Raw genomic sequence first — 21,922 nt, forward strand, 5'->3', positions numbered from 1 at the left:
TTTGGTGATTTTATAGGGTTTATGCTTCTCGTCACTGTCCTGTTAGATTCGGTTCCCGACCAATTTTGTCAATTCTCGCTTCAATTTTTATTCTACTTTGACGTTAAAATGCCGAATAATGCTTCCGCGGTTACATTTGCTTGCAGTTTTAAGGTTCTCCTGTGAGAGAGCCAGATGTACTTTAATTTTGTCTTTGGGTTGGTTTTAGTATGATGCACTTCTTAGTTAGCCTCACTTTGTTGAATCAACTCATTTGCTAGCTCAGATTTGAGCAATTTGGTTTCTTTCAGGAAAGGTTTATAGTTTGGCACTACATAGAAAGAGAATCTAACAAATTGTTTTGCTAAAATACAAATCATAGCTAGCTTCTGTCACAATGCGTAAGCTGACAACTAATAGGCTCTCACTACATTCCTTCTTCAGCGGAAAGGTTCTTTAAGGAGTGTTTTGGCCTTTTCGGTGGAGGGTTGAAACATTTCACATCTCCCCACACTCAGTAATTAAAACCGCAAGCTTAGGCCGGTTATTAGGTCCGATAGCCACGTTCTCAATCTTCCGCATCACCAATAAACCATCCCCAAGAACTCTCTGTACATCAAAAGAAGAATTTGCAATGAGTTAAAAACAACACTACTACAGATTATACGCACAAGAGTTCATGACTTGATGGCTCTTCCTCAACTATATAGGGCATTCAAGTCTTTTTTTTTGATGTTTGACGATCCCAGTTATAACCACAAAGGGAGAACTAATAAATTTGATGGAAGAAAATTGAAAAGTAAAAATGTGTATGTGAAGAGAGGACATACCCCAAAGACAACATGCTTGTTGTCAAGCCAGTCGCATTTTGCACAGGTGATGAAGAACTGCAATTGCCAAAAGCAAAGGTGATTAGCCTCAATTATAAGATTTTATGCCAAAAGCAGCAACTAATATACCGTACTTTTTCTAAACCCTTTTAGATTTATATAATAGTTTAGCGTTATAGTCAAAACATAAGGCATCCAACGCTCAAAGTTTTGCATAATCCACATTTTTGTTTCAATTTGTCTCATATCACAAACATTATAATGAGACTGAAATTTACCTGGCACCCATTTGTGTTTGGTCCACTGTTAGCCTACAACAAAAGAATGAGAGCCATATTATTAGCAACCAAAGTCGTGAGTAATACATCAAATTCAAAGTTTTGACTCATGAATAACAAAGTTTTGATCTCATGAATAACAAAAAGCTCGAGGGGAACTGATTCAATATATCCACCACACTGAACAAAATTATAGCTCAGATTCATAAAGCCAATTGCTTACCATGGAGAGCAGTCCTGGGCCAGTATGTTTGGCAGTAAAATTTTCATCATCGAACTTGTGGCCATAAATTGACACACATCCACTACCATCATTCTGCAGAGTTGTAACATATATGTATTAGGTATCCAGTAACGAACCAAGAACATAAACAAGAGAGCCAGCAGCTGAGAACCAACAGAAAGTAGTCAAAGAAGTGAGGACTTATAAGAAGTAAAAAATACTAACTAACCTTAAGAAAATCACCACTTTGTATCATAAAATCCTTGATGACCCTGTGAAACTGACACTCTTTGTAACCAAGAGGCTTTCCAGCCTTTCTGCAATTGCACCCACAACATCCAAGACAAACAAGGGTTTAGATTAAGTAACTCAAAACCATTATGAACTGCGCTTTAAGCTAAGCAAAGGTTCAAGAACTATGCATCAACAAACACAAAATCTAGTCTGAAGCATGAAAGATGCAGCAAGTTTTAAAACCTCATCAATCTCTAAATCTTAAATTCGTAAAATTCAAGATCCAAAGATGCAAGAACGAAGAACTTAGATGCGTACCTGTGTTCACCAGTACAGAACTGCCTGAAGTTCTCAGCGGTTCTGGGAGCAATATCGGCGAAAAGCTCCATCTTGATACGACCGGCGGGGATGCCACCAATAGAGACATCGAAGAAGACAACTGGGTTTTTAGGGTTCGATGGTCTTACATGCCACTCAACGTTTCCACCACCGCCGCCGCTTGAAGGAGCTGCTGTTGTTGTTGGTGCAGCAACGATTCCTCCTCCCGAATTCATTATCTCTCTACCTCAAAACTTTCTTTTGATGATTTGATTTCTCTCAGCTCCGGCGATACCTATCAGCTCCTCCTCCTCCTCCTCCTTGTCGTCTCTGTCTCTCTCTCTCTGCTTTTATTATTATGATCGATTCTTTTATTATTATTATTATTATGCTTTTAGAGGCTTTATTACTTGGGCTTTTATTTTGTGTTACATTTAAATTGAAAACAATGCTTACAAAATTAATGTTAAAAAAAGAGTAATTTGCAAAATTAACAAAAGACAAATTATGGAAATTAGACAAAAGTATAGTAACCATTATTTTGTGACAATGGTATATTAGTATTGTGCATGTATGTGGTGATCAATACATGAATAATAAGGTATTTGAAAGCTTCCATGGTCCATAAACTCCCAAAAGAATTATTCAACACCAATCAACTAACACAAAAGGTATAAACTTCATAACTGTGTGGTCTCCATAAGCCAAACAAGTGAGACTTAAGACTTTTGAGAACTTCCCTTGTTGTTATCAAGTTCTTCCAACACAGCCAACAGTTTCGGATCCGCATAGTTCTCGATGAGAAAAGCGGGTTTGGCTTGCACAAGGATGCTTGCTGGATTACCTGTAGTGAGTCCGATCACGGGCATTCCAGCTGCAACTCCAGCTTTTATCCCAGAGATGGAGTCTTCGAACACTAGTGTGTGCTCCTTTGAGACGTTAAGGATTTCAAGAGCCTTTAAGTAAGGTCCAGGGTGTGGTTTTGGATATTCACATTCAGAGCCAAGAATCACTGCCTGAAAGAAATCAGTCAGGCCGAGTTTTGATATCATTAGCTCTGCGTTTTCTTTAGGAGCGTTTGTAACCGCAGCTCGTTTCAATCCACGATCTTCAATCCATTTGGTCAGCTTTATAAGCCCATCTAGTGGCTTTATCTTTTCTGCAACAAGTCTAAAAATCAATAAGAAAAGAACAAAAACACACAAAGTTACTACAAAATTCACTCAAACCTTTGAAACAAGTTCGTGAAAGTTAAGAGAAGTATAAAAAAAGGCTTACTTGCGGTAAAGAGCTTCTTTTTCATCACAGAATTGTATCCCTCTAGGAACATCATCAGGGAACAAAAGTCGAGCAATTTCAGAATTGTGTTTTCCAGCAATGTTAGCAACAAAGAACTTCTCGTCGATTGGGACACCATTGTTAAAACCAATCTGTGAGTGAAAGAATCCAATATGAAGGTCCCAAAAAAAGCATTGTAATTCACATCTTGCTGTAAAAATTGAAGATATGATGATGATATAAAAAAGAAAAGAGAAAGGAACCTCTTGAAGCAGTTCTTGAAAGGCAATAAGGTGAATGGGATCTGAATCACAAAGTGTTCCATCAACATCAAACAGAATGGCTTCTAATGGAGCAAGATGTGACAGAGAAGGTTTGCTGTTTTCCCACACAACAAAATCAAAAAAAGTTGAGATGTGATTCCATCAAAGCCATAATCGAAGCCAATTAGAAAAACACTTGATAGCTACAAGTTCCATTGATCTTGGAGACACAAACACAAAGACTAAATCGCAGTTTTCTAAACAAAACTAACAAGAATCGTAGGAAACGTAGCGAAAGATGAAAATGGAAAGCTTCAAATACAGATCCATGCATATAGAAGAGATTATAAGTATCGTTGATGATCAGAGAAAGCTTACCTCTCAGAAGGATTAAGATCAGAGGAGCCATTCATTTTGATGTGATGATGAGATCCAATGAAAAAAAATCGGATCTGTGATTGTAAAACAAAACGAGAAGACAAAACAAATGGTACTGGAGAGATTCGTGAACAAAAACAAAACAAAACAAGAAGCGAAGAAGAGGACAGAACCAAAAAGGTATCAGAATGGTCGTTAGTGGAAGATTCGGGGACTCTTCTTTCCCCACGTGTCAATTTTAGATTACCGAGACATTAAACCGAAATTCATTGACATTCAACCCGGTTTAGATATGAAATTCGATTAAAATCCGTAATTAGGAGGCACATAAGTAGAGTTACAACTTACAAGTTTCATTTCAGAGCTTTAATGTGGATGCAGTTTTACGGAGCTTTAATCGCGGACGTAATGGGCGATGCATCGATTGTAAAAGAGGCAGGGTTGGAAGGAGAGCTTCCACAAGGAATCAAAGACAAAATTGGACGTCAAGATCAAAAAGGTGAAGTGAGTTATTTTATATGCAGCAGACCTGGAAGAGGTCCTGTGGTGCTTCAAGACCAAACTCAGGCTCTTCTCCATCCTCAAACTGGCCTCCCCAATTAAATAATCATTAATATCTCTTGTTATTACTGCAACGCTGAGATTTGCAACAGCTTTTTTCTTTTGCCTTTGCCACCTCCAACTCTTGTCCTAAGAGAGCATTCATCTGAATCTTTTCCTAAGTATTTGAGTTGACATACAATTCTTCTGCATCGGGTGCATCTACATGATATAACGTATATGCAAAAAAAAAAAAAAAAAAAAAAAAAAAAATATTGCAAACGAATAAGATCTTGATGCTAAATGTGAATATATCATTCATTCAAAATACAGAACAGACCGGACCACCAATACAAATAATATCATCAGGTCAATTTTCGCAAAAAAGGGTATCAGAGGTCCACACTGCCTCTCATGTCCATACTGTTGTAACCAAAGCCATGTTGTAGAAACAAAAATCAAACCAAGTAACGCACCAAATAACTTAGTCGGCAACCACTAATAGTATATTATTATCAAATAATAATATTATACATTTTCAAATGGATCTTTGTCTTGTGTAGAGGACGAGCCAAGCCAACGCCATGGTTTTTGCATGCCTTGTGCCGCCTAGGACTCAAAAGCCGCCACTGTTCGAGGACGCTTAAACGCCGCCGGATGACACGCTGATATACTTGCACGTTTTTTCTGAACTCAGATGCTGCTGACCCATGGGACTGAGGCGTCTCGTATGTTCATTGAAGCTACTTGTAATGCGGTCAGCATCCTCACCAAACCCACCCTCACACGAGTCGCCCTCGCTCGCTCTGATTCGCACCCATTTTTGGTATAATTTCTGAGCTCCGATGCTGACACACGAGAGTGAAGAGTCATGTACGCTCACAGAAGCTAGGTTCATCTTATTATAGCTATGCGATCAACATCCTTACCCAACAAGAGCGTCGCACGAGTCCTTGTAAAAACTTATTGAGACAGTTGCATTTTTGGCGTTGAGTCCCTCACTGAGATCTTGGCTAGTATGAGTAGTAGTAGTATCTATAGCCACGTTCACAAGTTGGAAAACGCGAAGTCAATGTAAGTTGACTTCTTAATTGATTTTTGTTTTTTTTCATTATTTAGTATAGTTGAACCACATTTCTATGATGAATTTTTCATAATTGAGTTATATGTTGTAAATTTACTAGGGCAAAAAAAAAAAAAAAAAACCATAAAGAAAGTCAAAGTATTATATACCCATCACAAATAATAAATAAGAAAAAAACCACATTTGTTATGCAAAATAAAGAGCACCACGGTCACGGTGGTGCTAAAAAAAAAAAAAGGTGTTAAAATCATTCCTTATTTTAGGTGTGTTTTAGATACAATAAAGATCGAGGGTGTGTCATCACGTGATTGGCTGGGGGAATAATAAAAAAAAAAGATTCTCTCGTTTCGCAATCTCTCTCCCCTCATCACCTGAGTTCTGTTATAGGGATTGATACGGTGATAGTTTAATTGGGTGTTTGAATTCTTCGATTGTGGAGACAATAAAGATGTAAAAGAGTAGTAGAAGTCTTACTTGTCTAATTTGACAACTTGCATTTGTTTGAAACAGTTCGAGAGCTTCCGTGTTCAGTTGGAAGTATCTGCAGCTTTGCGTGAGAAGATTCGTGTTTGTGGTTATGGAGATTGAGTCCGCTACGAGGCTAATCCAAGCTATCCTTCTTCTCGTTCATCAGTCTCGACCTATTCCCGGTAAATGATTAGTCTTTGGCTCTTTTGTATTCTAAAATAGGTTAAAAATCGCATCTTTTTGAAATGGCTTGCTGGGTTCAGAACTTGGTGATGAAGTTCTCTTCCAAGGGAAGCAAAAATCAAAACTAAAGATATTGTGTACCTGTTCTTAAGGAAAGGATGAACATTGAGTCACACATGGCCTTTTGTTCTTTAAAAAGTTCCATTGAAACCTTGGTTGTTACTTATAGGATTGCTTATTTTTTGTGGATGCATCAGAGGTTATCGAGAAATCTAAGGAAAAAATCAACGATTTGGAGAAGTTTTACGGCCGGGTTGCTGAGATTTTTCGGGAGTGTCCTGGACAGTACTGTAGGTAAATTTGATAGCAAAATGTATTAGATTTTTGTATTTGCAATGCAATGATTTAGTGATTAAAAAAAGGTTTTGTAATTTAGGTACCATGGAGACTGGAGAAGTGAAACACAAGCGGTGGTCTCCCAGCTTGCTGGCTTGAAACTGGAACTCTTCTTGTGCATACGGAAGCTGAAGAAAAACTTGGGGTGTATGTCTCTGGATCTTAGTTTTACTCTGTTTTTTTTTTTTTTTTCTTGCTTCCAATATCGTATCATGGGGCCTAGTTGTTGTACTAAGAAGATAACCTGATTCTTGCTGGTTCTCTCACAAACTTTGGAAAAAGTACATAAACTTTGAACCTTTTGCCTGACCTGTCTCAGTTGAGAAATTGAATGAACCAGTCGAGTCTTCTCAATAAATCAAATTCAGCTTGCCACGAGTCTCCTTCTTTTCGCAGTGAATTGACTCTCCTATGATTCTTTATCAGTTTGTTGATTTGTCTACCTTGGTCTTACTCATTGTTATTGATTTTATCCTAAGGCTTTTGTTTCATCCTGCATTTTATCCTAAGTCTTTGCTGATCTTTCACCTCAACTGAGTGATTTATTGCTGTTTTCCACGAACTCAGTTGTTGTCTCTTAGGATGGATGATGATGCTATGGTTGATTTTACATTACTTTGGTGTAGAATAGGCATTTTTCCAAGTGTTGTTTTGTTTCAACTTATGTAACTGTAATTTTGCCAAAAATACTTTTCCCTTCTGAAGAAACTAAGCAGAATTTTATTTTCTTGTGATTTTCACTTCATTGTGTATTGCAGTGAACAGTTTGGAGTCTGAGGATTATTTGACTGGTATGTTTATGAGAAAGAACCCCTAATCTATATAGATCGTTTTTTTTTGTAATCTGTTTTTAATATGCTATTATGTCGTAATGTTTGTTTTAAAATTTTATAAAATGCAATAATTTAATTAGTTTTGTAAAATATAAAATGTTAAAAAAAAAGTATACAATACAAAACTTTACAATTTTTAAGGGCCCAAAATTAGGATTTACCGCTGGAGACATATAATTTGACAGTTTCTTAAAAAAAAAATGTTTTAACCAAACAATTTTCAACATTTAGTATTAAAATATTCATAATCCTACTTAAACATCCTTTTTTATCCCCCCCCCCCCCCTGAAGATTTTGTTGAGTATGATGTACGGAAAATAATACAGCTGTCCAAATGTGAATGGACTCTCTGGTTTCACATCTGAGCTTGGTGGGCACGCTAAAAAAAGAAACAAAAGAAAATATAAATAATATGCAAAATTCTAATTTAGCGCCAAAATCATTGTTTCACATTTGCTCTCTCTCTCTCTGTCTCTCTCGCTCTAGAAACGAAATCTATCGGGATCGTCTTCACGCTTCTTTAACCAGATAGCCTCGAGACACCTTCTAGGGTTTCAGAGCATCGTCAATTTCGCTCTTCTCGGCGCCGATGGTGGAAATGTGTCCGTCTTCAACAGTCACTAGCACTTATCTTTTGCAGGTTCTCAGATTCTTCGCTTTCTCCTCTTGCGTAGCTTCTTCATTTTCTCCAGATTTTGTTTTGAAATTTCGATTGGGATCGTCTCTATCTCCTTTGATTTTGAGTTTCCGATGGTTCATTGGCTCGTTCCGTAACGCAAATTGAAAATCGAATTTGGTGATTTTATGCGCTTCTCGTCATGGTTCTGTTAGTTTCCGTTCCAAGCCAATTTGACTATTTCACGCTTCAGTTTCTTCCTTTCTGACTTTGAAATTCCCCAATTATGCCTCCGCGGTTATATTTGCTTACAGTTTTTAGGTTTTCCTGTGAAGAACTCTACACTAATTTTGTCTTGGGTTGATTTTAGCATGATGCATCTTCTTAGTTAGCCTCGTTTGTTGAATCAACTGACTTGCTAGCTCAGATTTGAGCAGTAATCGAAATCAGGATTAGGATGATACTAATGATACTAATTGAGCAATGTATGTTTCCTTTGTTTCTTACTTAAACTCTACTTGATCAGGAATGTTTTATATGTCTAACACTGATTCTTATTGTGGTGTAGATAACCTGGGATGAGATTGGTGAAAGCTACAGTGACAGGGATAAGATGCTCCTAGAGCTTGAGCAGGAATGTCTGCATATATACAACAAAATGTTGGAGGAAATTCCTAAGTACAGAGCTGAGTTACAGCGTTCATTAGCTCAAGCTCAAGCTGAGATTGCCAGCGTCATGCCTGCACTTGGTGAAAAAGTTTCGTTTCCAAGGGTATGGTACTCTTAGCAACACTCCATCTTATATGTTTCATAGAGAACATATACGATTGTCTTATAATATGTTTATTATTTTTTGTTTGAGAAGAAAGGAGGCTCTCTGAAGGAGCAGATATCCACTGTCAAGCCTGTATCGGAAGATCTCCTGATGAAAAAGGATCTGCCAAGGAAAGAACTCTCTGAGACACTGACTCAAATCGCAAAGATCTCTTCTAACGTAGCGGGAAATGATTACCCTGTTAGTTCTGGTCCACAAATTGATGAAAGTGACTTGACACAAAGAAAGTTGGATGAACTTAGAGCACATCTGCAGGTTCTTCGTAATGAAAAGGTGTTTTTACATTTATATCTACACGTATTTGTTTGCAAATGTTTCTGGTTTATGTGCTTATCGTCTTTATTTCAATTTCAGGCTGTTCGACTGCAGAAAGTAAACTCTTATATCAGTGCTGTCCATGAGTTGTCAGAGATTATGTCGTTTGATTCCTCGAAGGCACTGAGTAGTGTTCATAGCAGCTTGACCGAGTTTTCAAAGACTCATTCGAAAAGCATCAGCAATGATACTCTTGCTAGGTTAACAAAACTTGTAAAGTCTCTGAAGGAGGAGAAACATGAGAGGTTGATCAAGGTAATAAAAAAGAATTCTTCTCAAATGTATAATAAATGCAATTTTTATTGGTGGCCTCTTATTTAACCTTGCACCAGCTTTCACGGAAAGCAAACCACAGCTAGTAGGGATTGATACCTTAAAATTATTATTTGTTTCAGCTACAAGGTTTGGGGAGAAGCATGCAAGAGCTGTGGAACCTAATGGAAACACCTATGGATGAGAGGAGAAGATTTGACCATTGCAGTGACTTACTTTCTGGTCCAGCTGATGATGCCTTGAAAAAGGGATGTCTCGGTCTGGACATTATCCTGGAGGTATTGGATCTTGTTTTTATTTTGGTTAGCTAGCATTATCATCTACCCTGTATATGTCTTCCTTTTGGATCTAATATTTTTGGCTGTAGGCCGAAGATGAAGTGAAAAGACTAAATGCCCTGAAGTCCAGCAAAATGAGGGAATTGGTGTTTAAGAGGCAGTGTGAACTAGGAGAGATCTACAGAGGGAATCATACGGACATCAATAGTGATGCTGCAAGAAAGAGTCTTGTCAAGGCAGTGTACTTAAGACACGTTCCTTGCAATATAGATGGAACCAAGGACGATTCTGGTCTTCTTGTTTCATCGAGCACGGCATTCAAACCTGTCAGTTATTCAAGAAGAACACCTGGGCACATTTTGGGAAGCAGCAGACATTCGGGAAATCTTGAAAGCGAATGGTCTGAAAGCTCCCTTTCTGGAAAGGAGTGTGACTATGATAGTTCAGAAGAAGAGGGCGAATCTTGTGAAAGCGAATCTTCTGAAAGCACATGTTCTGACAGAAAATTGGGTGAAAGTTGGCTTTCTGAAACGGAAAGTATTGACAGTGGTCCTTCAGAAGAAGAAGAGGGAAACACTTTCGTAATGAAAGGAGTCAGGAGGTCACTTGTCTTAAGAAAGCTTACGCGTGAGTTCAGACGTCTGTTAAAAACTGAAATAGCAGAGACGATCACCCAGGAGACAGCAGAGAGTCTTCTAGGTAGGAAGAGATACCGTTATGTTTTGAAGACAAAACCGAGTAGTTGTCTGCGTCTATCGGATAATGGAACGATACTGATCGTCTTTTACGAGACAGAGAAACTGCCTTCAAAATATCTTCTGTTGGAAGAATCTGGAGTTAGACTGAAGAATGCTCTCGGTTGGATATGGGATCAAGGTCAACACGACGATTGTTGGACTTTTACTACTAGCGACTTGATAAGTGCATCGCTTGTCTTACATGGTTGGGAAGAAAAGTATGTGCCGCTTTCTACTGGATATCTGTTACAGAATGTTAATCCAAAGAAAAATGCTCTCAGGTTTATTAACGAGGAATATCATCGATGTTACGGTGAGGATCTTGAATGGGGATTAGCTTATGTGAGAAAGTTTGGCATCCCCAGAGAAAGAATGGTTGGTTTTGTATATGATTAGATCCCAGAAGAAAAATATGAGTCTATGAAGAGCCCGTTTACGTCTAACAAAAGAAGACGAAGAAGAGCTCATAAAAAACTTTGCTTGATTCATCTTTTGGTTTGTCGCCAAAAAAAAAAAAAAGAGCCAATAGAATACAAACGTTGTGTGTCAGCTGCAAAGAATACGGCAGCTAACAAAGAGAGTCTTAAGAAGAAATCCATCTCTAGCTCTGCTCGTGCCGGCATTCAGGTATCCCTCAAACCCTAGCTCCTTCTCTTTAACAAGATTTGTACCTTGTTCTATGTCTAATGCATTATTGGGAAATTTCTGAATTCTGGAAATACGTTTTACTCTGTGTTTCTGCAATTAAGTAGCAATGTGTGCATTACACTGGAGATTGGTAGTCTCAATGCCAACGAACTCGATTTCTCTGTATGCACCCTTTGTAGTTGTGTAAGACAGTGCTACTGAATCTAGAATCTAGAGTGACTTTTTATACAATGGAGTGCTTCTGTTTTGTAACTAATTAGTGTGTACTACCAATTGGTACTGAGTGGCCTTAATGGGAGCATCTACTTGTCTTTTGTGTGTGTGTTCTTTTTCTCTTCAGCTTTTTTTTTTCTTTTTCTTTTTCTGTAAATCTAATCCAGTCATTAAAGCCGAATTGTAGATATCACAAGTGAATTCATACAAATCCATGTTTCTTGTATGGCTTTATTGCTGCAGTGTATTTTACTATGATAATCACTCGATACGTTGTAGTAGCTATAGGATGTAGTAGATGAATGTTCAAGCAAATAAAAGAACTGTGTGGTTAGTTGAAGTGTCTTGTGTGTTCCCCTATATAAATGTTTGCGGTTTGAATGTATATCTATGTACAAGAAGACATCTGTCTGATTAATGGGAAGCCTTTCTCTGTGCTCTAGCTTATTTTGTCTTTCTATGTGGTCTTCTTTCAGTGTCCTGTGGGTCGTATTCCTCGTCAGCTCAAGCAAAGAGTTTCAGAACATGGAAGTGTTGGTGCCATTGCAAAGAATCTACACAGCATCAACTCTAGAATACTTAACTGCAGAAGTTCTCGAGTTAGCTGGAAATGCGAGCAGGGATCTGAAAGTGAAGAGGATAACACCAAGGCATTTGCAGCTTGCAAATCAGAGGAGATGGGGAGCTTGACACTCTCATCAAAGGAATAATTGCAGGTGTCTCACTTCCACTAGTACCTTCTCAACAAAGTCATCAAGGATTGAGTTTCGGGCTCTGAGTCATACGTCTCGATAATACTATGTGTTCTCTTGTGGACGCCCTTAAGTGTATATGGGTTCATTTTTTACTCGTAGGTCTCTCGTCTTAGACTCATACTCCTGTTATTTTGCTAATGCGTATGATCAAGGATGATGGTACTTGATTTCTTGGTTTCCTATATACCGTTGCATGCCTCTCTTCTAGGTAACCCGGACAACATAAAGCAATAGAAATCAACGGTTGAAAACAACACTCAACATCTATATAGACACTAATGACAACAACATTTGATTGTTTCACAATTTTAGAATAGTTACAATATAGAACTAGACAAACGCATATGATTGTCCCAGATACTGCTACTAGTCTTCAAGCCAGCACACACTGAGTCCTCATAGATTGAGGAGCATAACTACCACACAAAGAGCTAAGCAAATAAACCATCAAAGCTTATACACTTGGGGTTTGATTCTTGTAAGTAAATAAAACAAACAAATCTCACTCAGCTTCCTTTAGTTGCCTTTCTTGGATCAGCCCTGGACCTGCGGCAAGAAAGGTACTTGTTCATAAGCAGAACTTGCAACATATTTCATTTATTAGCTGAGTTATATAAGATATGTTGTTATTTCACCTTTATTAATTGCAGGCTTGACCGCTTGAAGGTAGCCTTCCATAACTTAAAACCTTTCACACGTTCTCTACCGTGTGGCACGGTTTCAAATGCCTCAACGAGTAACACAACTTTCCTCTTCCTTAGTTTGCTAACAGCACGCTGCAGAGCATAATCAAACATCCAATCCTCTGAATTTCTCCTCTCAACTATGTTCATCAAAAACATTTCTTCAAGCCGAATACTTTTTTCCTTTCAAACATCAGACAAATAATAAAACTTATTTTAGTGGCAACAAAATAACTTGCATAGCAAGCGTTAGTACAAAACTCACTGTCTTCAAACTCTTTAGCTGACCCATTCTCACAGTGCATGACTTCACACCGGCATTCACTCCAGAATAGAAAGTTTTCACTGTCATGAAAACGTCAATAACCAACCAAGAATTAGAAATCAGAGTTTTATGACTGCGTGAAAAAAAATACAAAGCATGGAGAAATGGATTTAAAACATACTCTTGCGTGTACAACCGTTGAGTTGATCCATAATTCACAACCGACGATGCAATTATATTGTCGGAGATGATGAAGCAATGAGGGATTTAAAAATTTCTCACTAATGGGATCCTCAAGTGAAGCTGACTTGAAATGTTCCACATTTAGACTCATTGACAAGCAAAGGAGACTCTTAGCTAGGCATTTTCTGTACTGCAAGCTGGTAAAGGAACACACTCTGTTTCATGTGGAAACTAGCTACATCCTCAGACAAACCAAGCATCTGTCTTAACTTTCTTGTCAACGTTGTTACAGTCGACTGGAAATGACTTTTGCCTTCACAATTACAGCTTCCATCTTCTGCAACTTTTTATCAACCCTGATACAACAGTGTTAAGAGATGCCTAATAAGCAAGATTAAAGGAAATTACATATAAAAGCTAAAGGCTCTCAGTTATAGGGAAAAGGGCTTTAGTGAAGAGAGTTTTTTCACATTCCGTCTCAGTTTCAGGGAAAAGGGCTTTAGCCTTTAGTGAAGAAAGTTTTTCTCATATACCTTCTGTGTTGACAATTTCAAATCACAGTGAAGAGATTTTTCCGCAGTTAATTATAAGTGAGAAACAGAAATAAAAAGTAAAACTTTAGACGTCTGAAAGCAAGGCAGAATGTTAAATTAGTCTCAAGCATAAGACGTAACAAAAACCACACAGTGCACAAAAACTAAACCACTTAACGCACCAAATAACTTAGTCGGCAACCATAAATAGTTTACTATCTTACATACATTTTCAAATGGATCTTGTCATTGTTTCGACAAGATCCAAAAGGTAGTGTTACTGTTGTTCTTGGGTATGAATACTGATTCTGCTTGAAAAATGTACTCAGTTGATCATCATCCGGCGTTGGTTTAAATGAATAAAGTACTTGCTATGGGTTGTAGTCTGCTAAAATATCTTAGATTTTCAATTGGTATCGCTGTTGACACTGCAATCCTTTAGTGTTTTGCTAATTATTTCTCTCTTTTTTTACAGCATCTTCGACTGCCTTATTTACTCCCATTACTGATGATCAAATCCGTTTAGAGTTCTTGAATTTCATTAGAGATTAGGTCAGAATTTATCAATGGCTTTTTGCTATTTGCAAGGTCTCCAGAACAGCGTTTCAAAACTTAATCTTTTGATACTCATATCTCATTGTTTTCACCAAGTTAAGAACTTTCGGGATTTTTCTCTCGTAGATTTAGACCTGTAAAGTAGACATGATGTACAAACTCTGCTTAGACCAGTAAAGTAAACATATATTGGTTCAGTTTGAAGATGTACAAACTCTGCTTAATCAACTAAAGTGGCCGATATCTAGTGCATGTTTGTTTAGTCAAGTCTCCTCCTTCTTGACATTGTTTATGATTTGAAAGTAGTTTCCTTAACAATAACAGAGGAAGTGATATGAAAATGGTTTGCATATCTATTACTAGTATTAGAAATGACAATCATTTGAGAGGTCTGTGATACCATATCCCTATTTTCATAGTATATATCCTTTTATCTTAATTTATATATGTAGGTGTTTCCTCTTAAATGGGAGCTCTTAAAACCTCAAGAGAAGATGAAGAGACATGTAACAGATTTGATCAAACAGGTAAGACCGTTATCTTGTGTGTATGCAGTTCCTTTTGTTTCTTCCATCTGCCTTCTTCTTCTTGTCATTTATTATTGACTTTATTTGGATTTCGTAGAGCCTATAAGAGAGTAACTGGAGGAGAGTTTGAAATGTTTATGGATTTCTTGACAAGTTTGAGTGTATTTTTTTTCTGGCAAAGCTCCTCAAGAAGAATGCAAGAACTTGTGAAAATATCAAAGGACAGGCGAGTTAAATGCACTATTTGAAGTAAGTTTGTCATATTGCATCGTTCAATTTGGTGTTAGTTGGTTGTGTTGCATCATCGCGAAGATGAACCTAAATTTCTTGATTTTTTTAAATGATACTACTATTTATCCCGCTGTGTATGGATGTTTTAGTTGCATATCAGTATATCACATTTTTACATGTTCTGTGGCATTAGTGTATGTTTATCCTTGTACATACTCCATCCTGTTGACAAAAAGCTTAGAGCATTTGCATCAACGGTTTCTTAAGTAACTATCTACAATAGTGAAAAGCTAAAAATAATAACTAAAAATTAAGTGGGTGTCTTGAATTGTTAAGAAACCCATTTATTAATATTTTATCATTACTTTTTACTATTTACTATTGTAGATACTCACTTAAAAAATCACTGATGGAGATGCTCTTAAAAAGATGTACCACCGGCTGCACTGTTCATCTTGAGTGATGTTATTTTTTCCGTGAACTCCAGTATATTTTGGTCTTGGTTTGAATGCAAGGAAACAGACAAAATTGTTAAAATGATAGTATGGCCATAGTGAGTTATAAAAATGTGATTGTGTCTGCTCTGATCACCATGTCTGCTCTGCTCGTAGATTTTCCAGTATCACATATAGTGAGCATAATAGTTCGAAGTATTAGGTTGGACAGCCAAATTTACATGAAATTATCCTTGTACTGCGATATTATTCCTGATTATAAATATTGGTTTTCAGGTTGATATCACGCCTGCAACTGACTCTTTCCTTTTTTGCGGTAAGAACTTGGAATAACTGCTGCTAGTAGCTGGATAGAGTCCATTCTATAAACTTGACTGGTTGTCTTGCTAACTTCGTTCTTCTCTGAACAGAGGTGCTCCAAGCAGCAGGTTTCTTAACTATTTGAACATACATATCATGCCGGTTTTTGACAAGGTATCATGCGTGAATTTCATTGCTTTGTTATTTTATATTTGTGTTTATATGAGCACATGATCTCTGCGTGCTCTTTTGGGCATCTGTTATCTACTCTCTTAGACATAATGAATAATCTTTTATGGCACTAATGGTATGAAGTAAAATGCTAGTTTCTTGTAACGTTGATTTAATATATGTTTGTAGGTATTTTCTTCTTAGATCTCATTTGCCTTCTTGCATGTAAATATCCTTATCACTCCAAAAAAGGAGCTTTCTTGGCCACCATAATAACTAAACTCTTGCTGATATTTCTCCATGGACAACTGTTTAGGCGGCTGCTTCCTTCAATCGTTCAGCTTTTAAAGGTACCTCTTTTTAGTGCCAGTGTGTCCTACTGCAGCCTTGCACTTTTAAATGTAAAGCTTTACATTCGACATTATCAAGATTGTCACACTCTTTTTTTTTAGATATACTTGCCTGCCAGAAAGACTGGAGAGGAAATGAACTTTCACCTACGTGGAGTGTTTGTGTATGTGTTTCACCACGACATCACCTTGCCCACAAGGTTACCAACAATCTTATTTGCGACTTATCCGGTTCTTTTTCTTTCTTTCTTGTTTTACTTATCCGATATGTAGAAAATATATAGGTTCCAAATACTACAAACAGCTTGTGCGGCTACACGATTGTGACCGGCCAGCCGTCAGACAGAGACAGATTGGGGGAGGACTTCTCGAAGTTGAACAAAGACTTCACTAGAGGTATTGTTAATTATTTGATATGACACCCAAATTTTGCATGTTAAAAACTTCAGCATACCGTCGTTGTTTAGAGTAAATAAATATAAAAATGGTAATCCAGACTAAGAAGAGGTAGAATAGTTCTTGGTACTTTTTATGATATCATAAACTATTTGTTTTGGTGATTTGCCACAGAATGACCATTGGTGATATCATAAAACTTCATCATTGCCGCATATCATCCAGAACTTGTGCCGGAACGTCTTTTCAGCAGATACAGAAGGTAATTAATTATTGACTACTCTTCTTTTGAAAATTCTATGTGTTGGGGGTTAAATGTTCATCCTCACCAACCCCAGCCTCACACGAGTCGTCCTCACCCTGATCCGCACCCTTTTTTGGTATAATTACTGAACTCTGATGCTGCTGACCCATGGGACTGAGGCGTCTCGTATGCTCATTGAAGCTACTTCTAACGCGGTCAGCATCCTCACCAACCCCAGCCTCACACGAGTCGTCCTCACCCTGATCCGCACGCTTTTTTGGTATAATTTCTAAACTCTGATGCCGACCCCTGAGAGTGAATTGTCGTGTACGCTCACAAAAGGTTCTTCTAACTATAGCTATGCGATCAACATCCTTACCAACCCGAGCCTCGCACGAGTCCTTGTAACTTATGTAGACAGTTGCATTTTTGGCATTGAGTCCCTCACTGAGATCTTGGCTAGTATCTATAGCCACATTCACAATCTTCAAGTCGGACAAATCAGGATCCATGTTGATACTTCTATATTTGGCGACTGCAAGTTCCAAGTAAAGACGAATCCAGTCATTGTCTTGGACCTCTGATTTGTTCAACTACAAAAAGCAAAACATAAATATCATCACTAGTAAATTGTAGATGGATGAGCAAAGCAAAAGTCAAAGAGGGTTTCTCTTAACAATAATCTTACCACGTAAAATCGCTTTCTGTTGTCGAAAGGATCCTCTGTCGGCCACTCAGGCATGCTACCTGGGAAGTAGCAAGAATAAGCCCGCTCGTCCTTATTGGTTTCCGCTGTACAAGATTAAATCAGCAAGTGGAAGCAAATGAACAATAGCAAAACACAAGTCACAGTTTTCTTTTTTTTTTACCTCGGATTCTAGCAATATTGCACTTCAAAACAAATCCGGCAATTTGGCCTTCATCGATTTTAGTCTGAAAAGTGTGGAGCAAAGAGGTAGATGGGTCCATCGCAACCAAAGTTATGTAGTAAGTGGAAGCAGCAAGAATCAATCTGTAATGGTACTTCTTTACGAGAATGAGCTGATAGTTTGTCCCCTAATCATACGTACGTACACATCAAGAAAAACATTGATTTAACGTAAGTAACGCGAGGATTATATAAAGATAGCATCATGTTCATGTTCATGTAATGTGGGTATAATAAAGAAAGAAAGAAGAGACCTGAAACAAATTGTAACGATGAAGACCCATCTTAGCATAAAGCTTGACTAAGTTACAACAAGGAGACCGATCATTACAGATCACTGCCTTCAGTGTAAGAAGGCGGTGTACTAACGAACCCTTGGCCTCGAACGGCTAATAAAAGACCCATCATTATATTGTTAGAAGATAAAATCAAAATATTATTAGTCCATCAAATTTTTTTAAGTTCCCATCAACAAAAATAAAATTAAATTCTAGAGGAAGCAGAGGAATGTAACAATTCGACCGAAATTAAGGAACACTAGTCATGAATGGCCAAACAAATCCCAATCTCATGGTTAAATATTTAAATATTATATAAGAAGAGGGAAGAAATTACACTGATAGTAGGTATAGGTTTTCTCATCTGTTCCACAATCGTAGCGTTACTGCGACGGGTTACGTTAAACAGCATGATCGCCTCCTTCGTCCTCTAACTCTTTAAGGTTTAGGTTTCTTATTTCGGCGGGAGTGATAGCGGCCGATGCTTTTGGTCGGTTTTTCTACTTTGGTTTCTTCCACGCGGTTATTTATGTCTCCCCTAATCCATCGGGCTGACTCCATTTTGGACTCTAATTGGGCCTTCTTCACAACCCAGAATTTTTTTTTCTTTTTTTTTTTTTTATCGCATGTAAACAAAACTAGTATTTCTTTTCCGTGCACATCAGCACATGCATATGAATAAAGAAACTACACGTATTGAAAATTAGGTCTCTTGGTACAGGAAAGACCGAGGGGAGATATTTCTTTTGGAACTCAAGAACCTTTTGCCATTCAACATTTACTCCACGTTTAATTATTTTACACTTTTCTTGTTCTTGCATTGTTGGGGTTCGCAGTTGCGGACCCATAAATTATTTTAACCCAAATCAAAACACAAAATAAATAAAAAATTCGTTTTTAATATAAACAGTAAAATCTTACAATTTTTTTTTTTTAAACTATAAAAACATACTACGATCTTTCATATTCTCAAATCTTGTCATCACAGTTTCATTTGTAATAGTTTTAAATACATCTTTCAATCCGATTGCATCGATATTTATATGTATGATCTTGTGTTAGTGTGGTTATGTTTGAACAAGTCTTAGTAGTGGGTCAATCATATCCTAGTTTGTAGGAGTTGTTGATTAGAAGTCGTGGTCAAGTAGTTTGTAGGAGTTGTTGCTTTTGGTCGGTTTAGGTTTGTTCCACGCGATTTTGGTTATAAAGTTTTTTCTTTGATTTTTGTAAGTTTTTTCCAAAAAAAAAAAAATCACTTGTAACATTGCCCCATGTTTAATTATTTTTACACTTAATTGTTAAACAAGAAAGGAATGTCGACAATGTCCCTAAAGTCCATATATAGTCCCATACCGTTGTAACCAAAAACCACAGTTATTGTAAAAGCCAAAACCTACTTAATGTAGCTATAATTCTGTGCTATGCCCAAAGCAGTGTCACAACGACAAATAGCATCAAAGCCAGACCAAGACATATCCCAACCAGTGCGCCAAAAGCCTGTCAAAAGAGCAATGCATCCACAAGTTAATTAATCACTTTTTCATCGTCATTATCTACAAATGTATTACTCAGATAAATACTGGTGCCCTCACTTTTCCCTGACTTTCAAACTTGCATTTTACTGTAAACCACGACAATCCTCTATCAACAATAGGTGCAAGTGCGACTGCCCTGCATCCATTAACATTCTTCATGAGTAACAACAACATCACAACAAGATAAGATCGACAACAATCAAAACTGGAAATGAAAGTGAAACTGCAACTGCCCTGAATCCATCAACTATGTTTATAACTGGTTTTGAACCACTTTCACTAACATAACAAATAATCTACTAATAATATGACCACTTCTCCCTAGCATTACCTTGTCACCTAAGACCTAAACATGTTTCTCTACACTTATTTGGAAAGAATATAGTAGATTTGCGCCAAAGGATCAAACTGAAGGTACATTTTTCATCACCACATGCATCTTAAAGCGATATACCAATATCTATCAATAACAATTACTTATCTCTACTAAAACCTACACATGAAAAGGTTGAAGTACTTGGCACTTTTTCAGGACCTACCAATACAAAAAGTTTCTACACTTATTATGAACTTTGCAAATCAAATGATTTTTTTGATTATTGATGCTAAAACAATAATGCCTAGTCTGCACATCTATCATGATGGGACAATGCCAAAGGTTTTAATTACTACTGCATCATCATGATCTGGAAGGATGCGGTTAAACAGCTTACTCAAAGGCATCTCAGACCCATGAAACTATAATGAGAGCATAACGATGTTCTTAAGCTACAGAGAACTAACAGAAAAAGAAACTTAGATTAGCTACTTACCCTCCGATTCTGATGAGCTTAGTAACTTGGCTTCCAGCCCAGACCATGGCCATCACTTTAAGAAATCTGCATGCAACACGAATCTCTCACGTCCTTTTAACACTAGGAAATGCTGAAGAATATTCCATACCTCTCAGCCGCAGCAAGATAACCCATTTTTCCCGGTTCTGGGGCCACATAAAACCTATATACATATAGATAATCGTTACTGTTCAGGCTCAAGTATGTTATGATGGAGAACAATGTTTCATGTAGCTTTACTGTCAGAATTCCATTCTACTCACCACACCAAGAGGAAAGCTGTGGAGTAATAGACCGTATTAAGTAACCCATAGGATAATATTCCAGAGAGTCCATATCTCTTCAGCTTCTTGAGAAGCCTGCAATTTTTTGCAGCACATCAAGTAACTCAGTCAAATATTTGACATTTTATCTAATATTTGGACAGACCATATCAGAAACACAACTGACATTTTCATGATCACCACAGAAGTGGGAAACCAAAGTAACTAAGGCAAATATTTGAACCAAAATAAACCACATAAACAAGAGGCAGAAACATATTTGAGTTTCATTATGAAAAGCAAAAGATAAACATTAAACCGCAATACTCAGTTCTTCTGTGGGAGTCTTGAACAAAACATGAAAACAATGAAGTAGTTTAAACATGGTAGCCAGCCACAGTCATATTCTCTAACTCATAAGCGTCATTACAGAGGCATTAGAAAAGTATATACCAAAGCAAGGATTTAGTAGTATATCACATACTCTTCTGAAACGAACGGGTTGCTCCTCCTTGTCCCATTCTTATCCAACATTTCACCTAGAAAAGGTAAGAGAAGACAGTGTCATTACTCAATTCAATAACAAACAAACATGGGAAGAAACACAAAAAGGAGTGAATATAATGTTATCAACCAGAGAGTATAGAAGATACATAAACTGAATCGTTGATGTGAGTACCTTCACCATATGAAGGCTCAGCCTCAGCATCAGATTTATTCGAAGCCTAAAAGAAGTACAAACAAAGAGAGAGGTAAGACACAGCTCGAATTCGAACCAAAGTATTCTCAAATAATAATAAAAATACCAATTTTGTGACTAGAGGAGGTAACCAATCGGCGACTATGGTGGAATACAGAGTAGCGATGTGGTAGCAGAGATGGAGTGTGATTGCCATTAACGGGAATGCTGAAGTTATGGAGATAACATTTCTGGAAACAGAGCAGCAAGATTACTAATTTATCTCAAAAATCATTGTTTCGTGAGAGCGAGAGACAAAAAAAGAACGAGTACCGGCGGGAGAGAAAGAGTTAAACGGTAGACGCCGGCGACACTCATCACGGCGGCGTAGATTTTAATGTAATAATAAGACGTCGCGTGTGGATTATATGAATTTTACTAAAAAAAAATAATAATTAAAATTGTAATTCACGTAAACCGTTTAACTCTTAATTTAAACCGAAATTGAACCGGAATCTTTGTCTATAAAGCCTTCAAGATTCCAAAGGCAAAAGGATT

The 21,922-nt window shown here is 37.4% G+C and overlaps 5 protein-coding genes across 16 annotated transcripts; 1 reads left to right on the plus strand and 4 right to left on the minus strand.

Moving 5' to 3' along the window:
- Nucleotides 1-280: 280 nt before the first annotated feature.
- Nucleotides 281-2,273, minus strand: LOC104792683 (peptidyl-prolyl cis-trans isomerase CYP22). Its single transcript, XM_010518889.2, has 6 exons — nt 1,863-2,273; nt 1,540-1,627; nt 1,311-1,403; nt 1,088-1,120; nt 810-866; nt 281-588 (listed from the first exon to the last, which is right to left on the minus strand). The coding sequence occupies exons 1-6, from the start codon at nt 2,096-2,098 to the stop codon at nt 478-480; spliced, it is 618 nt and encodes a 205-aa protein (XP_010517191.1). The 5' UTR covers nt 2,099-2,273; the 3' UTR covers nt 281-477.
- A 103-nt stretch (nt 2,274-2,376) lies between these two features.
- On the minus strand, nt 2,377-3,966 carry LOC104792682 (haloacid dehalogenase-like hydrolase domain-containing protein Sgpp). 2 transcript variants are annotated; one of them, XM_010518888.3, is made up of 4 exons: nt 3,782-3,966; nt 3,404-3,518; nt 3,141-3,292; nt 2,377-3,032 (listed from the first exon to the last, which is right to left on the minus strand). In XM_010518888.3, exons 1-4 carry the CDS (start codon nt 3,814-3,816, stop codon nt 2,582-2,584), a joined length of 753 nt encoding a protein of 250 aa, XP_010517190.1. In that variant the 5' UTR covers nt 3,817-3,966; the 3' UTR covers nt 2,377-2,581. The 2 variants fall into 2 exon arrangements, with proteins under 2 accessions (XP_010517190.1, XP_087309928.1); XM_087453802.1 differs by lacking the exon at nt 3,782-3,966 and having other exon boundaries at nt 2,377-3,021.
- Nucleotides 3,967-4,771: 805 nt separating this feature from the next.
- Nucleotides 4,772-18,556, minus strand: LOC147942951 (UPF0725 protein EMB2204-like). 2 transcript variants are annotated; one of them, XM_087453810.1, is made up of 6 exons: nt 18,392-18,536; nt 18,031-18,165; nt 17,718-17,904; nt 17,537-17,640; nt 16,934-17,441; nt 4,772-5,087 (listed from the first exon to the last, which is right to left on the minus strand). In XM_087453810.1, exons 1-6 carry the CDS (start codon nt 18,464-18,466, stop codon nt 5,080-5,082), a joined length of 1,017 nt encoding a protein of 338 aa, XP_087309936.1. In that variant the 5' UTR covers nt 18,467-18,536; the 3' UTR covers nt 4,772-5,079. The 2 variants fall into 2 exon arrangements, with proteins under 2 accessions (XP_087309936.1, XP_087309935.1); XM_087453809.1 differs by lacking the exon at nt 4,772-5,087 and having other exon boundaries at nt 16,636-17,441; nt 18,392-18,556.
- On the plus strand, nt 5,667-12,137 carry LOC104774239 (65-kDa microtubule-associated protein 5-like). 8 transcript variants are annotated; one of them, XM_087453804.1, is made up of 12 exons: nt 5,675-5,803; nt 5,916-6,055; nt 6,314-6,410; nt 6,493-6,599; nt 7,211-7,243; nt 7,772-7,925; nt 8,470-8,673; nt 8,767-9,009; nt 9,091-9,306; nt 9,447-9,602; nt 9,692-10,966; nt 11,677-12,137. In XM_087453804.1, the coding sequence occupies exons 6-11, from the start codon at nt 7,875-7,877 to the stop codon at nt 10,733-10,735; spliced, it is 1,914 nt and encodes a 637-aa protein (XP_087309930.1). In that variant the 5' UTR covers nt 5,675-5,803; nt 5,916-6,055; nt 6,314-6,410; nt 6,493-6,599; nt 7,211-7,243; nt 7,772-7,874; the 3' UTR covers nt 10,736-10,966; nt 11,677-12,137. The 8 variants fall into 8 exon arrangements, 6 of the variants coding, with proteins under 6 accessions (XP_087309933.1, XP_087309930.1, XP_087309929.1 ...); XM_087453807.1 differs by lacking the exon at nt 7,772-7,925 and having other exon boundaries at nt 5,667-5,803; XM_087453803.1 differs by having other exon boundaries at nt 5,694-6,055.
- Nucleotides 18,557-19,298: 742 nt separating the features above from the next.
- LOC147942952 (uncharacterized) lies at nt 19,299-21,785 on the minus strand. Of its 3 annotated transcripts, none has more exons than XM_087454056.1 (9): nt 21,698-21,785; nt 21,492-21,615; nt 21,365-21,410; nt 21,170-21,224; nt 20,686-20,781; nt 20,532-20,585; nt 20,402-20,467; nt 19,647-19,725; nt 19,299-19,551 (listed from the first exon to the last, which is right to left on the minus strand). In XM_087454056.1, the coding sequence occupies exons 2-9, from the start codon at nt 21,579-21,581 to the stop codon at nt 19,474-19,476; spliced, it is 564 nt and encodes a 187-aa protein (XP_087310182.1). In that variant the 5' UTR covers nt 21,582-21,615; nt 21,698-21,785; the 3' UTR covers nt 19,299-19,473. The 3 variants fall into 3 exon arrangements, with proteins under 3 accessions (XP_087310182.1, XP_087310180.1, XP_087310181.1); XM_087454054.1 differs by having other exon boundaries at nt 21,320-21,410; nt 21,698-21,768; XM_087454055.1 differs by having other exon boundaries at nt 21,320-21,410; nt 21,492-21,730.
- Between the last annotated feature and the right edge of the window lie 137 nt (nt 21,786-21,922).

Source organism: Camelina sativa, chromosome 6, assembly GCF_030686135.1.
Source record: "Camelina sativa cultivar CO46 ecotype springtype chromosome 6, ASM3068613v1".
NCBI lineage: Eukaryota > Viridiplantae > Streptophyta > Magnoliopsida > Brassicales > Brassicaceae > Camelina > Camelina sativa.

Bases quoted from the DNA above. Each gene is read 5' to 3' on its own strand.
- LOC104792683 (XM_010518889.2), bottom strand. From the start codon at position 2,098: ATGAATTCGGGAGGAGGAATCGTTGCTGCACCAACAACAACAGCAGCT. The intron at 1,628-1,862 runs GTACGCATCTAA...GTGCAATTGCAG, and splicing joins TTCTGTACTGGTGAACACAG to AAAGGCTGGAAAGCCTCTTG. The intron at 1,121-1,310 runs GTAAGCAATTGG...CTTTTGTTGTAG, and splicing joins GCCCAGGACTGCTCTCCATG to GCTAACAGTGGACCAAACAC.
- LOC104792682 (XM_010518888.3), bottom strand. From the start codon at position 3,816: ATGAATGGCTCCTCTGATCTTAATCCTTCTGAGAG. The intron at 3,519-3,781 runs GTAAGCTTTCTC...GTGGGAAAACAG, and splicing joins GATCTTAATCCTTCTGAGAG to CAAACCTTCTCTGTCACATC. The intron at 3,033-3,140 runs GTAAGCCTTTTT...ATTGATTTTTAG, and splicing joins AAAGAAGCTCTTTACCGCAA to ACTTGTTGCAGAAAAGATAA.
- LOC147942951 (XM_087453809.1), bottom strand. From the start codon at position 18,466: ATGCTGTTTAACGTAACCCGTCGCAGTAACGCTACGATTGTGGAACAG. The intron at 17,905-18,030 runs GTCTCTTCTTTC...ACGTATGATTAG, and splicing joins ATCGTTACAATTTGTTTCAG to GGGACAAACTATCAGCTCAT. The intron at 17,641-17,717 runs GTAAAAAAAAAA...AATCTTGTACAG, and splicing joins CAATATTGCTAGAATCCGAG to CGGAAACCAATAAGGACGAG.
- LOC147942952 (XM_087454054.1), bottom strand. From the start codon at position 21,581: ATGGCAATCACACTCCATCTCTGCTACCACATCGCTACTCTGTATTCC. The intron at 21,225-21,319 runs GTTGATAACATT...TACCTTTTCTAG, and splicing joins TGTATCTTCTATACTCTCTG to GTGAAATGTTGGATAAGAAT. The intron at 19,552-19,646 runs GTGAGGGCACCA...CTCTTTTGACAG, and splicing joins AGTTTGAAAGTCAGGGAAAA to GCTTTTGGCGCACTGGTTGG.
- LOC104774239 (XM_087453804.1), top strand. From the start codon at position 7,875: ATGGTGGAAATGTGTCCGTCTTCAACAGTCACTAGCACTTATCTTTTG. The intron at 9,010-9,090 runs GTGTTTTTACAT...TTTCAATTTCAG, and splicing joins AGGTTCTTCGTAATGAAAAG to GCTGTTCGACTGCAGAAAGT. The intron at 9,603-9,691 runs GTATTGGATCTT...TTTTGGCTGTAG, and splicing joins GTCTGGACATTATCCTGGAG to GCCGAAGATGAAGTGAAAAG.